This window comes from Mastigoproctus giganteus, chromosome 10 (assembly GCF_048544385.1).
Source record: "Mastigoproctus giganteus isolate SK-2022 chromosome 10, ASM4854438v1, whole genome shotgun sequence".
In the NCBI taxonomy this organism is placed as follows: Eukaryota; Metazoa; Arthropoda; class Arachnida; order Uropygi; family Thelyphonidae; genus Mastigoproctus; species Mastigoproctus giganteus.
In genome coordinates, this window is record NC_143584.1 from 116,989,923 (window position 1) to 117,007,783 (window position 17,861).

The 17,861-nt window shown below is 37.1% G+C and overlaps 1 protein-coding gene across 4 annotated transcripts in view; it reads left to right on the forward strand.

The window, feature by feature from the left end:
• unc-104 (kinesin family member unc-104) overlaps positions 1-17,861 on the forward strand; it is a 1,041,320-nt gene that overhangs the window by 422,628 nt on the left and 600,831 nt on the right. For all 4 annotated transcript variants that reach the window (XM_090382707.1, XM_090382708.1, XM_090382709.1 and 1 more), the window contains exon 18: positions 9,252-9,336. In XM_090382707.1, coding sequence (XP_090238833.1) covers positions 9,252-9,336 — 85 coding nt within the window. The remainder of the gene's footprint in view (positions 1-9,251; positions 9,337-17,861) is intronic.

Below are 17,861 nucleotides of genomic sequence, written 5' to 3' on the forward strand. Positions count from 1 at the left end.
GGTGGGGAGTTGGTTCATTATTTTAATTTCATACAAATTGGGATATTGCTCCTTGGTAGGTTTGTTTGTTATTTAGTTTTTAGGAGCATTAGCAACTAAGGCCATATTGCTCCGGGGATATGCGGTGGTCATTCCCTGACCTTTCTGCATCCTCCATATTTGGTGTCACGGGCTCGAACCCCGGTCTAATCAAGAAGCGTGTGCTTCGCACTGCTGCTCCTGCCCACCTGGCTACGGAGGCGCCCCTCAGTAGGTGACTATATTTCCTGAATACTATCCATCCGAAATTTATTCTTCTCTTGACTTCTAGCCATTTATCATTATTGCAGCTAATGACTTGTCTCAGATAAGTATATGAATCCACCATTTCAATTACTGTTCCTTCAATGATTATATCCCTTTCTGTGGCATTCTTGTTCATCATTACTCTTGTTTTAGCCATCTTTATTCATCTTTAGTCGAAATCCTTACTAACTCTGCATAACTGATTAAGATTTTCCTCTTCTTAAGGATCATGGCTTATGATTGCAGTGTCATCTGCAAATTGTAAATGGTTTAGGTACTCTCCATTCACATCGACTCCTTTCTGCGACCAATCCAATCTTCTGAAAGCTTCTTCAAGGGCAGCAGTAAACAACTTCAGAGATATTGCGCCTCCTTGTTGAACTCCTTTCTCAATTTTAAATTTGCTACTGTCTTTGTCTAGTCCAGGGGTGGCAATCCCATGGCATGCATACAAATTTTTTAGGCACGCAGAATTCAGAGCGGTCCAAAAAAAAAATTTCAGACTTCGAAACAACGTCTCTCCAGGAATCCATCTTATTTAAATGTTTCCCAAACCTACAAAGATACTGCACTGATCTTGAAACTGATGAGAAAACAGACTGTCAGAGCCTTGAAATGCTATGTATGTCTGAATGTCATTGAGTTCAACTATTGAACAGTTTTCTTCAAGATTTGTTAAGTTCAGAGAATTGGAATAAACTGCAAAATTCATTAAGTTTGCAGACAGTGTAAAAGTAGCCGAACTGGACTTATAAGGGTGCATGCACAAACACAACTTTTCTTTTCCTCTATCTAAAGCCATGGAGACTTTGTACTCTCCTGAGATTTTAAATCAGAATTTGATCTTATTGCAATGACCTACCCCATTCTTGCCTAGTCTTTCTATACATGTACATATTAAATATTCCAAAGTGAAATTCAACATCCTTTGTGTCGAATGGCACCATGTTTTAATAGTTGAATTTCTTCCTTTTTATTGCTGATATTCCTGGTGTTACTACACAAAAATGTCTGAAAATACCCGAGTTCAAGTGGAGCGTAAATAATGAGTGAAACTAACACAACTTTGCAACTAAAATGGTGATGAATTAATCAGCTTAAAATATTGTATTACAATGTAGACTAAAAATCATTGTGATTTCCAATAAAATTCTGCAAAAGTAGTTAATAATACTATGGCTAAAATATACAGATAAAAAATAAAATTTAAAAACAATAAAATCTGAAAAAACCAGAAGAAATAAGTAGCATAAGCAGCTTTCAAAGTTAGATATTATCATCTAACAGTGAATAAGTTATAATGGTGGCAACCTCTGTTTAAAGTAGAATGTGAGAAAGCCATTTGATTCCACTGATCATATCTGAGGACAGTTTACCAAGTTCTATCAGGTACTGTCACTATTCTTATCACCACTCTTCTCCCCTCCCCCCATTATGTATCACACCACAACATTACACTCAAATATGATGGATTTTAACTCCATTGTATATCCTCTTCTTAGATTTTGTAATTGAAATTACAAATAATTGTAATTATTTATAATTGAAATTGCCCAACCCAAAGGAGTTCATACTTTTAACTTAAAATAAGTAGATCAGCAGATGTCACTCTACTTATTTTGAGGTAAAAGTATGCTGACAAGAAATGATTAAGTTAGTTTATTAATTCAGCAGCATTTACTTGTGAAAATGCAGTGTGCATCAAAATGAGGTGTGGCCTCCATAAACAGTGATACAAGCAGCCAAATATTGTAGTGGGAGTCAAGTAGATGGCAGATGTCATCTTGGTGAACCTTTATGACACTTCTTGCAGTTGTCTGTAAGTTGAGCAGCAGTGATATTGAGCTGGCTGGCAAAGGTTAGTGTATATTCCATATTATCCTAAATGTGTTTGATGGGCAATAGATCTAGTGAACATGAGATATCAGAGTGTGGCTCTCATATCCCAACCTGAGATATGTTGGGATACATATCTCAGTTTATGTATCACACACTTGGGCAGGTATTGTCCTGCTAAAAAACAGTTGTGAGATGGAAGAGCATAGAAAAGGCAGACGGCACCTCCATAGCCAGGTGGGCAGGAGCAGTAGTGTGTATCACATGCTTCTTGATTAGACCGGGGTTCAAGCCCCAGCCCACCAAATGCGGAGGATGCGGAAAGGTCAGGGAATGACCACCGCATATCCCCAGAGCAGTATGGCCTTAGTTGCTAATGCTCCTAAAAACCAAATAACAAACAAACAAACAAACAAAAAGGCAGAAGCAGCAGCAAATGGTTTTAACATAATGTCTTGTCATCAGTAATGATCAGAGTTGAATGGCTATTGTAATTCATATCCCCACCCCACCCCCATATTAGTGGACTCTTTATACTACATTTATTTTTGTTTTTTTTCCAATTCCCAGGTTTATGGCACCTGGTAGCTGTACAAATTCTAGATAACAGATGCGGTATGAAAAGGTTATCTGACTGAAGTCATATGCTGATGAACAGTGAAGCAACTATGAGTTTCTTGAAGTAGCCTTACAGAAATTATTATTATGTCTGATGCTGTAAGCCCTAAAGATTTAAGGGTGTGGCGAAAGTCTGACACCACACTCTCCTAAAATTAACAATTATGGTTGAAACTATTGGCATTACCCCATATTGCTGGTTAACTTGATTTTTCAGATCCAAGTTTAAATTGCAATAGTCCTTCTTTAACCTATGACAGGCATCCAAGCTACTACCAGAACCTACTATATGTGCATCTAAAATGAATGCTCCTTGCTTGCACATACCAAGTCAGGCTTCCTTAACCCTTCAGATGTAACATACCAGGCCTCTTTTGAAACCTGCCACCCCTTATGACTCAATCATCTGCAACAATACCCATCACTGCATCATGTCGACGAATTCTCATCCCATGAGTATGATGGCAGCATTGTGCGACATTGGCAAGGGCCTCTACCGCCACACACCCAGCCCTAAAATCCCTATTTTGGGAATGTCCTCTTGATATCCTTGAGAGGGTAGGTTGGGCATTTATCTTTGTTTTCGCAAGTTCTATGAACTCATATCCTGAGAGTAGCCTTGTCCCGTCCCCCACTCATCAACGTTGAGACCACACTTCAAACTAATTCCATCATAGTCACTGTACAATAATGGCCCAGCATTCATTTACAGATGACTTTGTTCCCATATGAATTTGTTCATCCAATTTCATCACTCCCTGGAGCTCCTTCCTATACCATTGATGAGATGTCAAAGATCAAACCAAATCAGAGGAAGAGTATTGTAGTTTTTACAATTGCTTCCATTTCAGGAGAGGGATACTATATCTGAAAGATGGGATTCCTAGCCCTCCTTCCACAATTCCTGCATAGAAATATGCTGCTATGACATCATGGGGAAGCCTTAACCACTGTTGGACTGCTGATCTGACCTGTACACCTAAGCTGTTAAGCTTTGGAGCAGATACCCTACCCAAGACAAGCTTGATGATACAGTTTTGGTATCAAAAAGATGCGTAGGATAAAGAGCCTCTGCTGGGGTTTCAAAGGGGCATGAGTTACCCTCCCCAGCAGGCTGTCCAGGTTCAAGCTGACTGTTGTTCTCTCCATAGAACTGAAAACAATTCCTGGATATTGCCACAACATTTCTATATCACCAGCTGGTAAATTCTCTCTTCCTACTAGGAAATTAATTGCACCTCTCAACCTTTATCTTTTTCTCCCTATCAGAGGGCACTAGAGAGAGAGAGAGAGAGAGAGAGAGAGAGAGAGAGAGAGAGAGAGCACATCCAGGACTTCTATTTATAATCAATCCTCTCTTCCTAAAGAAGAAGGCAGCTCTATCCAGAAATGTCTGAAGACTCACAGATGTAGATGCACAGAGAATAAGATTATCGGCAAACGGTAGGCTGTTCACCTTGTATGTCTCCAGTTGAAATCCAATATAAATTGGTAACTGCTTAAACAGAAGATCTATTACGATATTAAACAGTAGCCTCACCCCTCTCTTAGGATTCACAGTTCTAAAGCCATTAAGGAACTTGATAGTTGTGTAACACAAACTCTACATTCACGGTATATAACCGATAAATGATCTTGGCAAATTGTGCCTCTCTAGGGCATTCACAACCACAGAAAAGGTAATATTATCAGATGGCTTGGTCAAGATTTACTATATGCAGCTTCCTAAGTCTTTGATGAGCATGAGATATTAGTGACTGAAAAATATACACATTTTCCACTACTCCATCAATAGGCAGAAATACCTTTTGAAGATTATCATTCTTCACAACTTCATTCAGCTGCTTCATTAATAATTTATGATACGTTCTCAAGAACACTGAAGAGATGCTTGATGTAGCTGAGTGTATAGCACGCGTTCCTTGAGTGGCCGGGGTTCAAGCCCGTGACAACTAAATACGATAAATACAGTATTTGTATTGATGATTTATTGTAATCTCTTCTGACTTGGTTGTCGTGTCGGAGTATAAATAGAAATTTTTTTTTTTTTTTTTTTTTTTTGAAGATAGTAATTGGTCGATAGTCCAAAGGTGTACACGCTTCCTTCTTCTTAGGGATCAATGTTGTTCTTGAAGAACAAAGTGATTTCGGAACATCATCCATCCACAAGAAGATGTGGAATAAATCCGGCATAATTTTTACAGGAACATTTCTAAGAAAGATGGGAATAACTCCATCTGGATCTGGGCTAGTGTTAACAGCTGGAAAGGATTCCTTTAGTTCTGCTATCCCAATAGGTTTATAGATGCTTTCCTTAATCTATTTTTTCTCCAAATAGGCAGTTGTACTCCTCATTGCCATCTCATCTGGCACTGTACAAAACACCTCTTCCCAGAAATCAATCACAGTTTTCGAGTCGGAACTGTCACTTTCAACGTCTACAGGATCAAGCATGCTAAAAGCACACCTTCTTTTGTTATTATGATATAGATTCTGCATATAAGCATATTCCTTTTTTTGCTTTACTCTGCTTGATATTTTATTAGCACCGGCTATTCTTGTATTCCCATCAGGCGATATACGCCAAGGGCATCCAACTGCAACATTCAAACGAAGAAGATTAATCCTGATATATCTATCTGGGTCTTCCATATCCAGATGTCCATCTATAGCTTCAGCCAGAAGATTCTTCAAAATACGATAGGTGTAGCACTGCTCAGGTATTTCCACCAAAGATGCCACAGTAACATCATAGAGTGGTTTCTTTATCTTCTCTGATATACTTCCCTAAACCTCTTCCTCAGACAAGTTAGAAAGTTTGAGAACCTCAGTCTGGGAAGGGAGAGAAGAAAAGAGAATGGCATAGTTATGTTGCTTTCTCTTACCTTTAATGACTTCAGTACTCCTGTGAGGGAATTGTTGACAGAGTCTCTGATTTATATTTTTACTTGATGACCTAAGGAGTTCTATTTCGGCCTGCACCAACATTGCCTCTTCTTTTGATGACTATTGGGCTTTAACCTTGGATGCTTGAATTGCCTCATTCACTTCCTTGATATGGGTCCGCTTAATGTGGAGACCTCGGCTCCACTTTGTGATGAATACTCTAGTACAGTAGCTGCAAGGAAATGCATTCCTCAAAGACACAGTTGCTCCCTGCTCCTTAGCACCTCCAGGAACAACACTAGCCTCTAGCAGTGGTTGCAGATTCTCCCGACTATGCAAGCCAGGAAATTCCTCTTCATCTTTTGGATTAAGTCTGAGATATGCAAACCCTTACCAGGTTGGGGGCCCAGTAAGGGAGGAATAGTATTTACCACTTTAGCCAGGGCAAATCTGCCCAGCTCCTACCCTGAGGAGGTAGGGTACTCAGCACTTGCAACGGATGTTAGTAGCCGCTTCATTTTTAGCATTTAGCATTAGCATTAGTAGAGGCATTTGATGCAAGAAAGCAAGCTTATGCAGCATCAGCCAAAAAAAAAAAAACCCCACTTCCACTTCACCCCTCTGTTCGTTAAAAATACCTGTCCAGCTGAGCCTTAAACTTATTTAGGCTATCAACCTCCACTACAAGGGATGGAAGTCTGTTCCACCAACCAACCACCCGCTGGCTAAAGGCAAATTTCCGCACGTCTATCCTACATCTGTCTTTCCTCAATTTGAATTTATGCCCTCTCAGGTGATTATTCTGAGCTAGAGGAAGAATCCCATCAGCATTGAGCATGCTCAAACCATTCAAGGCTTTATACACCTCTATCAGATCACCTCGCTGGTGCCTAGTCTCCAGACACTGTAATTTGCAAAACTTAAGCCTTTCTTCGTAAGAGCACCCTGTTGTTCCATTCATTAATCTTGTTGCCCTTCTCTGTACTCGTTCCAGCAGCTCTACATCCTTCTTGAAATGAGGCCTCCAGACCTGTATACAGTACTCTAGGTGTGGCCTGACCATTGCCTTATACAAGGGAATAATCACCTCCTTATCCCTGCTAGAAAAATTCCTGTATATCATTGACAATACTCCATGAGCTACTCTTGCAGCCCATCTGCACTGCTCAGAGAACTTCATATCTGCCTGCACAACCACCCCCAAGTCCCTTTCATTCTCTACCACTGTCAGTGTAGTACCACAGAGTTGATACGTTGCTCATGAGCCAGCTGGCTTAATGCAGGCTGGTTTACCTCTGTCCGTTGCATATCTCTAAACACAAACATGGCCATCACTGGATCCCAAACATGATCCATCACAAAAGATGGCTCCATCCATTCTTGTCTCCAAACAGTGCCCTTCTTGTGCCATTGTAGATGCTGACAATGACAGAATATTGTCAAAGGCAGATGAGGCAACAAATAACGAGAAGGCAACCTCACTTCTTGTAGTTGTTTGCTAACTGTGATCCCTGACATAGATGTAGGCAGGGATGGCATTATGATGTTGGAAATCTGAAGGATCGTGACAGATCTGTTTCCTGTTGCTAGTCAGCAGATTTGATTTGCTGGTCTTCTTCTGCCATTCTTCTGATGCTACCAGAGCCCTTGTGATATCTGAGTACCTTCCTGTACTTGTTGTTTTCAACCATTTGGACCTCAATCTACAAAGACCAATTTGCCATGTTGTGATCATTCATCTTCTGACAACCCAGTGATGTGATCTGACTCCCTTTCAAAGTCTGTCACATGTACATAACACTGTCTTACCTATATTAAAGACACTGTGCACTCTAAGATGATCATTCACTTATAATTTTCATTGCCTGCTAATGCATACACATAATTTTATGGCACCTTCTGATTCCTACATCAGGGTGGTAACAGACATGTTATTGAATGTTCTAATTCACTGATCAGCTTGACAACCTGATTGTTTATGTCCCTATATGTAACAGTTATATATGCAGATTTTCAGGTAAATTTATCCATCCATCATTCCTAGGTGAGTAAATTACAGATGCATTAGAGACATGAATCACTTCTACTTAATGGCAGCATTGTCAATTCTTTTTCATGACTAATGAGTTGCAATTAGGTGGTTAGCTGCCATACATGCTTAGCTTTAGCTGTAGCTGTAGCTGTATTTTCTGAAAATTACAATCTATAGAAATTCAAGTCTAATCCCAACAAGTATCTTCTTTCATCCTCTCAACCTTCAACCGTTCTTTAAAAAAATAAAAAAAATAAAAATGGTCAGTTACTGTGCTTATGCTCTTCCTTTCCAAGCATGTAAGTGAGGGATGGCCAATTGTGCCTTATCATATCTTTTTCTTTTAAATTTATGGTAAAGCTATTGTTTGTGTTTTGTCATTAAGCAGCATATTTGATATTTTAATTGATTAACTAGTTCAAGAAATTCCACTTACTGCATGAGATATATATTGTTTACAGCAGTGGGAAATTAGGTTTCAGTTTTTTATTATCAGTCAGTACCAGACATAAATATAATTCTTTATTATTTTTCTTTTCTTTAATTCTGTAGGTGTATAATTAATAGTATAAGTTATTTTCTAAATTTATTTGATGACATGTACTCTGTATATTACTGTAGTAATTATGAATAATGTAGCATTGCTGTTGTGGTACTTACGAGTAGCAAAACTGCAGTGTCACTGTGGTATTGTGGCATAGTGCAGTGGTATTAGTAGTTTTATTTTTCAGCAAAAATTGTCTTGGGCTAGAGCAGCATAGCACATGGCTGAGGGCAGTGAGGATGCCTTGGCTAAAGGTGAAATGGGAGCATGAGTTGGGAATTGCCAAAAGCAATTTTTCCATGAATCAGGAGCCTCACTGCTTGTATTGCCTAACAAGTATCAGAATTTGCTGTAGCTGGATGTGATAGTGGCACTGGAGATTCTTTTGCTTGTCAGATGTGAAAGAGTGAGGATACTAGTAGAAATTTGGCATTTTGATGGTATAATTGAGTGCTTGATGAAACAAGTTAATGCACTCAAAGGATCTCCTTTGAGTGCATTAACTAGGAACTGATCAAGCACTTAGTTGTCCAACTCGGCATCACAGTCTGATGCACCAGGTGTATGATCCTTGTGCCCCAGGCTGCATTACAAGGTGACCAAATGCATAAGACACTGGCCCCACAGGAGAAAGTTATTCTTGGTTATTCTCGTGGAATAACCAAGAATAACTATCATGGAAACTGGAAATATATAATACCATAAGGAGGATAGGGGAATATGACCAGGATATATCTGCTAAGAGCCTAAGTTGGTGATAGTGTAGAACAGTTATCTTTTAAGGCCACAAAAGGTAACATTGCTGTACATGTATGTACTAATGATATTAAGCATAGGCAATCTGGGGGATTTATTTATAGTCATGAAGGGTGTTGAGAGAAAGTTGGGAGTTGAATTCACATTGATTAAAACAATTCAATGAATTTAGTAATGATAACCAAATATCTAATACTGTTAAAAAAAAGAGGCTGTTATACATAAGTTACTCTAGTATATTTTGATTAGTGATTTTCTTTTGATCTGTTAGTTACATTTAATTAATTACTTCAGGTGCAGATCCTGTTGACTGGAGTTTTGCTCAACTAGAGCTTCTTGAAAAACAAGGCATTGATTTAAAGCTGGAAATGGAAAAGAAGTAAGTTGTATTGAGTTAATTATACTTTTAACTTAGTGGGGAGGGAGGGAGAGAGAGAGAGAGAGAGAGAGAGAGAGAGAGAGAGAGAGAGAGAGAGAGAGAGAGAGAGAGAGAGAGAGAGAGAGAGAGAGATTGATCAGGATTGTTATTTGGAAAATTCTGCAAGATGATTTTAGTATAATTAAAATTTATTATTCTGTTTATGAAAAAATATTATTGTGAATTGTGTAATAATAATTAAAAAAAAAAAAAAAAAAAAATTCTGAATGACTTATCCAACTCCGGACACAATAACCTTCTTGGACATAGCCCTCCTGTTCTGTTTTCTTTTAAAAAGAATAAACCAAAGTTGCAGAGTTACTGACTGTATTTGCACTGAATGTCTAGAATACACTAATTTTAAAAGGTTAGAGTTGCATTCAGTCATGTTGTAGCTACCCAATTAAATACAAGCCAGTTTTAGGTGGAAAAATTGCCTATAGGGTTACATATCTAAAGGGGAGGAGGGACTGTGTTTTAAATTAACTTAGATTCAGTTGACATTCAGAGGTTCTCTTTTTCTTCAGTGATTTGATAAGATGAAAGAAAAAACATCTACTGCCATATGCGGTATACGTCTGAATGCTACTAATGGTAAAATATTAAGGCCATCAGTGAGATATATGGCCTTTTAACTTTTATTTCTATATTGTAGACAATTCCAGCCCATTGGATATACCAGCCATGTAAATGTGGAATACTGGTCATGGCAAAGGCCATTCAATGTAGTAGTGATCATATATTGTGGTGTAGTGTTGATCATCACTACATTGTTGAAATTACTATGTTGTTATGACTGGCCTCTAACCCCAAAGACCTACAGAACATTCTAAACCTTTCGTCTGTGGTGTGTGTGGAGCCTGGTCATTTCATGGTATACCAAGAAAAGAACAAGCATTAGAACAGTCCAGCCTAAGTTGGATGCCCATCTTAGCCCAAGATAAAGTGAGACAAGAGGAGTAGGAAAATGCAGCAAAAGAGATAGTAGGGTAGAATATGAGCTAATTGTGTTTGCCCATCATAGTCTACTGATCACTCTAAAATAAGTCTTTTACTGACTCAGTGTGTGTCCAGAACTAAAATCAAATCAACTATTTAGACTTTATTGATATATATTATTCATCATCATCCATTATCAATCATTTCTTAAAAACATCACAAAAAGAACAATTTTCAATAAAAGTGTTTAAATCATGAAAGGTGCCTCCATAGCCAGGTGGGCAGGAGCATCAAGTGCGCAGCACACACTTCTTGATTAGACCGGGGTTTGAGCCCATGACCACCAAATACGGACGATGTGGAAAGGTCAGGGAATGACCACCGCGTATCCCCAGAGCAATATGGCCTTAGTTACTAATGCTCTTAAAAAACAAACAACAACAAATCATGAAACATCAAATATAGAATCATCGTAAATAGGTTAATTTATCTGAGAATAAGTAACATTAGTCTTCCCCTCAGGTGAAGCGTTACTTATTCAAAGTAGTGCAATATCATGGCAACTCATGGTGAAGGTATTCACAATATGAGATATAACTTAAAACGATGCTGCTTTGCTAATATTCTGTTCATTCAGATTTGGCTATGTATTATTGATGCTTTCACACTATACTTATACATTATGGTGTAATGTATGTCCCTTTCACTTGAAATCTTCAGTCATATAAAAAAATTATAAAAACATAATGCAATTCCGAATCTACGTAAGTCGGGGACTTGCTGAATTGAAAAATGTTCAGCAACCTATGTAAAAAGTATGGCGATAGATAAAGAACTTAACACGCACTACTTGCTGTCCAGTACGATGCTTCCCTTTATTTTTTACAATGTCGCATATTTTTTTTTTTTTTTTTTTTCCTTGTTAGTTGTTGGCGCATCAGCTTCTATGGCCATAATGCACCTCCCAAAGTTTTTACATTTTACTGTGATCCAAGCCCAAGGCGGGAATCGAACCTGCGACGTTTGGGTTACCAGGCAGGCACTTAACCTACCTGGCTAGCCCGGTCGGCAATGTCGCATATGGTTTGGTCACCAACATTATAATGGTTAGAGATTTAATGGATGCACCATTTTCAAACTTTTGAATAATTTCAAGTTTTTCAAGCACAACTCTTGTGTTTGCCCATCATTTTTGCGATTTCTAAACAAAAAAAAATTTCGACATCCCTGACATGCATAATGAAACAAAATTTGTCCTTTTGTGCTGCACACAACAATTGATGCGACGCACTATCAAACTAAACATTTGGTGTTTTTTTTTTTTTTGAATGGTGGGTGTAAAGACAGTGGGGGAGGGAGGGATTGCAAGACAATAGGCACACTAATCTCCTAATAAAACGACTTATAATGCCGCTTATCGTCGCTTATTTACGACTTGCAAAATATCTGTATATACCTATTCAATTTATTACTTGAATTTTATGATTTCTGGTTGTTTTTTTAATTTGGAATCTTGAAGTGTCCTGGTTAATCCGATCCCGGTAAATCAAGAGTCTGCTGTAATTCCTCCTCATCAGCTTCTAAATTCACATAATGTATTATAATTCTAGGCCTTTATCGCTTTGGCCATTTGATCATCAAGCTGAAATCCTTGCGTTTTAGGTTTGTTTCTTCTATTTAATATTCTTAGTGCTCAACTAAAATTGCTTTTACTTTAGTCTTCCTAATAACACTAATTCTTACACCACTTAAATGCACTTTTAATTCTGAGATTCGAACATCTTTAACTTCAGTACTAGAGGAAATCAAAGCCTTTATAATTCGCATGTTCTTATTAATCTCTTATTTGTTCAGATTATCCTTTTTTTATCTTTTTCTCTAGCCAGGTTGTCCTAGAGACATCATACTAATCAGATTTGTTCAAGCAAGTTAAATTGTCTCTTGTTTATATCTGACTAGTTTTTTGAAGGCACTCTACAGAGATTAATTTATGTCAAGAAAACAGATGTGGTCTCCCTATATTTTTCCAAATCCCCTAACCTGCTTCCAGTTTGGAAACAAGATTGAATCAAACTTCCAGTTACCCTTTCAGTCTTGTCATGCTCATCCTCAAAAGCAGAAGGCAGATTGGGAGTTATATCTACATTTGTAGGCTTATACTTTTTCCATGACACTTCTAGATGTTGAAGAGGAAGGAGAAACCCTCTAACTGAGACATATGTTGTTTAAATATTCTCACAACCTAAAATAGCAAACTCAATGATCTTTAGTGTAGTTATATGCCTTGCTTCCAATGTCTGGTTTAATATTTATCAACAAATCATTGATATTGTCATCAATACCAATTAATGTCCTCATACAGACATCACTAAGTCATTTGAGCACAAATATTTTCCAACATAAATTCCTTACGAATCTTAAGACCTTTGTTCCTATTTTCTTTATCCAAATTTAAATTTTTGATCAACACATCTCTTCCTGACTGTTCAATCAACTGAAAAATATTAGAAAGGTAATAATATAATTTTGCATGGTTTGGATAAGACTGAATGTAGAATAGTTTGAAGAATTGTATTTTATAAGAGATAGGGGATTTCAGATATGCTCTGGAGACTGTGACAAGTCACACTGATTAAATGTTGTTCATGTGGTTTACTGCTTCACATGATCATATCTGACCATTTGTTTATCTTTTGAAGTGTCTTTTTACAATCTCTGGAGAGTGAGGGAGCGTATGTAAACAACTTAAAAAAAAATGTTTTTATTTGTTTATGTAACAGTTCATTTTTTACAAGGCATTCCATTGAAAGATTGTCAGATTAATTTTATTTAAAAAAATAAATTTTGGATAATTTTGCAAAAAAACTTAAATAACTATTTCAGTTAGGAACTTTAAAGTCTAGATTTTCAATGAGAACATTATCTTTTTCAGTTTTGATAAAAATGATTAATGAATCTCAATATGCTGATGTTTAATTATTATTTTGACAGTTGTATATTAAAATTTTTATTCAAAATGATTACTGTAGATATAAAGGTAGTGTTAGATATTATGAAAGACTATACTATTCTTTACTAACATGAAAAAAATTCCACGAGAAATATTTGTTTAGATTTGCACTATTTTCTTTTAAAATTAGGGTATAAAAATTGCCAAAAATCTTGCTTCCTTAGGAATTGCATTTTTTTTTAAACTAATTATAATATCAAATTGATATTTTCTATTTAGAGTCCCTATAGTTTTAGCAATCAGTGAGGAAAAAAGGAATAAAAATTATTGAAAAAAGATTATGATTGGATCAATTCCCACACAAGTGGGAATTGATCATAATCATTTCAAAAAGTTATATACCCTCCAGCAGGTTAAAGAAGCTCAATATTCTATTTTTAGGTGCAATCTCCATTATTGGATACAGTGCAATTATGACCTCCTAATCTCTGCAAGAAAATTTCAATAAATCATTCATATGGGGTTTCTTTGTCTGCACTGCATGAAGAACTTTGACATCTGCCCAGATTGTAATACCCCCAAATCTCTTTCCTCCTTTATTGTTTAATTCAACTCCTCTTAGTATGCAAGTTATTTTTGATTTGTCATCATGGATGATAATCAGGTCTAGAATATTCTTGTCCATAGTACTCTCTCTAACATGTTGATACAAATAATTAGTTGATTTTAAAATTTTATTCCCCATGTTGAGTTCCTTTCACCTGCTCCAATCATTTAAAGGCAAATTGAAATCACTTTGAAATACTTATGCCAACAGATTTGGTGCTCATTGTCATGCTGTGTTCAAAATCACAAAAACTCTTGTCTTGTCCATTCTCATGCTGTAGTCACTACTCAGTGTAAGTTTTTGACCATGCACCGAAATGAAGTTTTCTGTGTGTTATCCATATACACTTGCAAAAACCTTGTATATGCACATTATACAAGGAATGGAAGGTGATAATGTACAGTTGTGTATTATTCTCTGTGTATGTTTGTGTGCACACTTATACTCAGTTTTTTTTTAACCAAATTGAAATTAATCGATTTCACAAAATCACGTGTGCACACATACACACAGTTTCTAGTATTTCTCAATATTTTTGAAGGTAAATAAATTATATTTTATAGATCAATTTATGTCATTTTTGATTCAAGAACCTACAAGACACTATTATGAAAGAAGAAAGAATTGATGTACCTTAATCTTTTGATTGGTAAACAACTGACAAGTGCACAAGGAAGCATGCAATATAAAAATAATATAAAAAGTTATCCCAAGTCATTCTTGTCATTGTAATAATTCCTCATAGCAATGCCAAGTGCCAGAGAATATTCAACCAACTGAAGGAAAACTTGAAGTCAGATCTTTTCTTGGTGGTGGTGGAGGTTTGGAAATGCTGTTTACAGCCAAATTTGAAGCAGTGGTACCATTATTATTAACAAATTACACCTTTTTGAAGATGTTCAGAGTCTGCTGCAGTATCTTTCTTGAAGAAATCATATTTGATTTATGTCTAATGGAAACTTAAACAGAAATCCACAGACATAAAAATGCTGGGTAAGCTAGTGTTTGAAAGCATATTGTACTGGTAAGCAATCTTGGTCTGTATTTTAATATTAAATGAGTATTTTGTCATTATAATTTAATTTCTGATGCAGTGTGGACTTTAAAAGAAGACTTCCTGTTTTTTTTTGTTTTTTTTTATCTGTTTTCCTCCTATTTTTTGGAAAGAACTCCTGCTTTCAACCCAACCTAATTTGCCTGTTTTGGCCAAAAAAAACCCACCAATTTCTTGTTTTCTTCCTGCCTACAAATACCTAATCTCCAGCTTTTTGAAAGTTGCAGGTGAGGAGATATCCTCATTGAGACCTTCAGTGCTAGCCATTCTGAGCAATCTTTGAATATAATTCTCTTTGCTAGATTACCAGTAATGTCACCCTGCAGATCACTGAATATCTCTAAAAGAGTATCTTGGACTGGGATTCATTAGATACATCTGAAGAGGAGAGCATATCCTAAAGAAGGGTGAGAACTCCTCAGGGGAACTAAAGAAGTTAAAGAACAGGGAATAATTCAAGTCAAGAAAATCTCCACCAGAAAAGATGGCATTTTCATTCTGACATGTAATCTTATCTTGGCCTTCAACACACCACAGCTTCTAACTTCCATTAAGGCTGAATATCTGGTATGCAGTGTCACACCATGTATACCAATTCCATTATGATTTTTCTGTTGTCAGAAATATGGACATTGCAGACAGCTTGTCAGGGAACTCCTATTTGAGCTAACTAGGATCAGGGGACTCCTACTTGTGCTAAGTGCAGACTTTGCAGTTTTTTAGCACTGCAAAATCTGTTGGTTGAATTTCAAAATAGCCCACCCTGCCTAAGCTATAACACATATATTCCATCAGCCCAGTGTGCCTTATTTATTTTTCTTCAACAATTCCTCTACTTTCTTCTCACTTATCACAGAATCATTTAGCTCCTAGTTATAACTTGTAATGCTTTACAATCACCATCCCTAACCACTTCTTTCCCACATGAATGTAGATGCAAACATTTATTCAGTTTATGTTAGCAACCTGAACAGGGTCTTCATTAGTTGTGCCATTCATATATAGTGGGCCAATGTGGTTCATCCCTTTTCTTCTAGTGTTAAGATAATCAAAGAATTCTTTGCGTAGCCAAAGATTTCCCATAATGTGTCTCAGCTTGTCTAACCCACTTATTGACTTAATTACATTATACAGTGAAATTTCTCCTAACGGACACCTCTCGTTAATGGACATCTCTCTACAACGGACATTTTCAAATTCCCCAACTCACCTCCATTGGTTTTAACGTGTTTGCCGCTTCTGTCTAGCGGACATTCTCTGTAACGGACGCGGACAGGCAATCTGCACTGTTTCGTTTAGATTAGCACTTAATTTGATCTCCTCATAACGGATAGCGGGCGAGCTCACGGCCCTTTTTCTAGGAACGTTTCTTCCATGTATTGCCTCAATCGTGTGTTTATTTTCTATTTCCAATTCTCTGAATTTTATCAAGGTTTACGTCGCGGTTCTAAACCCTTTTTCAAGAATTTTAAGGCACGTGTAAAACTTCTGATGAATTCGGCGTCTGCAGGGGGGGGGGGGATATGGTCGGCCTTTCGTCTTTTCAGTCTCAGTTTTGTTCAGTGTCGTGTGAAGTGCACAATGTCTTCTCGTAAACATTTAACTTTAAAAGATAAAGTCGAACTCATTAATGCGTATGATCGGCAAAAAAATAGTGTTCGCAATCTCGCTGCAAAATTCAAAATTGGGAAGACGCAGGTAAGCGACATCCTAAAGGAAAAAAAATGAACTGCTCAAACAATTTTGGCAACACGGAAATGATCAGGTTCAAAAATCATTCCCGAAAATTGTTGGACTTCAAATTTGTCGTGCATGTGCTAAAAAAATTCCCATTAATGGGCCTATTATTAGGGAAAAGGCTTTGGAGGTTGCGAAATCTATGGGAGTAAATGAGTTCAAAGCTTCTGTGGGATGACTAGACAAGTTCAAAACTCGGCATAAAATTTCTTGGAAAACCGTTAGTGGTGAAGGTGGATCTGTTGATACTGGGGTTGTAACAGAGTGGACCGTCAAATTGGAAGATTTATGTCGTGATTTTGAAGCTAAGGATATTTACAACTGTGACGAAACAGGGTTGTTTTTTTAAAGCTCTTCCTGAAAAAACAATGAGTCTTAAAAACGAAAAGTGTCAGGGCGGAAAAATTTCTAAGGAATGCTTGACTGTACTATTGTGTACAAATATGCTGGGAGACTTGGAACAATCTCTTGTTATAGGAAAACCACAAAATCCTCGTTGTTTCAAGGGCATAAAGTTGAATCTTTTGAATGTTGACTGGAAGTCTAATAAAAAAGCGTGGATGACACGAGATATCATGAGCGAATGGATAAGTCACTTTAACCAAAACATGATTCGTCAAAACAGAAAAATTATTCTTTTCATGGATAATGCTGCATCTCACCCGCACATTGAATTGTCCAACATTCAAATCATTTTTCTGCCACCAAACACATCTGCAGAGTGTCAGCCCTGGATCAAGGGATAATAAAAAATTTTAAACTTCACTACAGAAAACGTGTTTTAAGACATCTCATTGCAAACATGAACGATGTAACATGTGTGAGTGACCTTGCAAAGAAAATCAGCACCCTAGATGCGATTCAATGGATTTCCTCTTCAGTAAACGCAATTAGAAAACAAACTGTCGTGAACTGTTTTGTAAAGTTTGGCTTCTCAAACGCAAAAATTGAAGTTTGTGAACAGCAATGTGGAGCACCAAGAAGAACAAGAACTTCAACATCTATTGATAATGTATGATACTTCCGCTGCAAGTTACCCTGGCTACAAAGATATAGACTCGAACCTCACTACAGAAGATGCTGCTCTAGATATCAACGACATTATCATCGATATTTTTCAAGAAGTTTCTCATGAGGATGAAGAAATGGAAGGAGGTCATTCTGTCGAAGAACATATTAATGACGAACCACTGATGAAA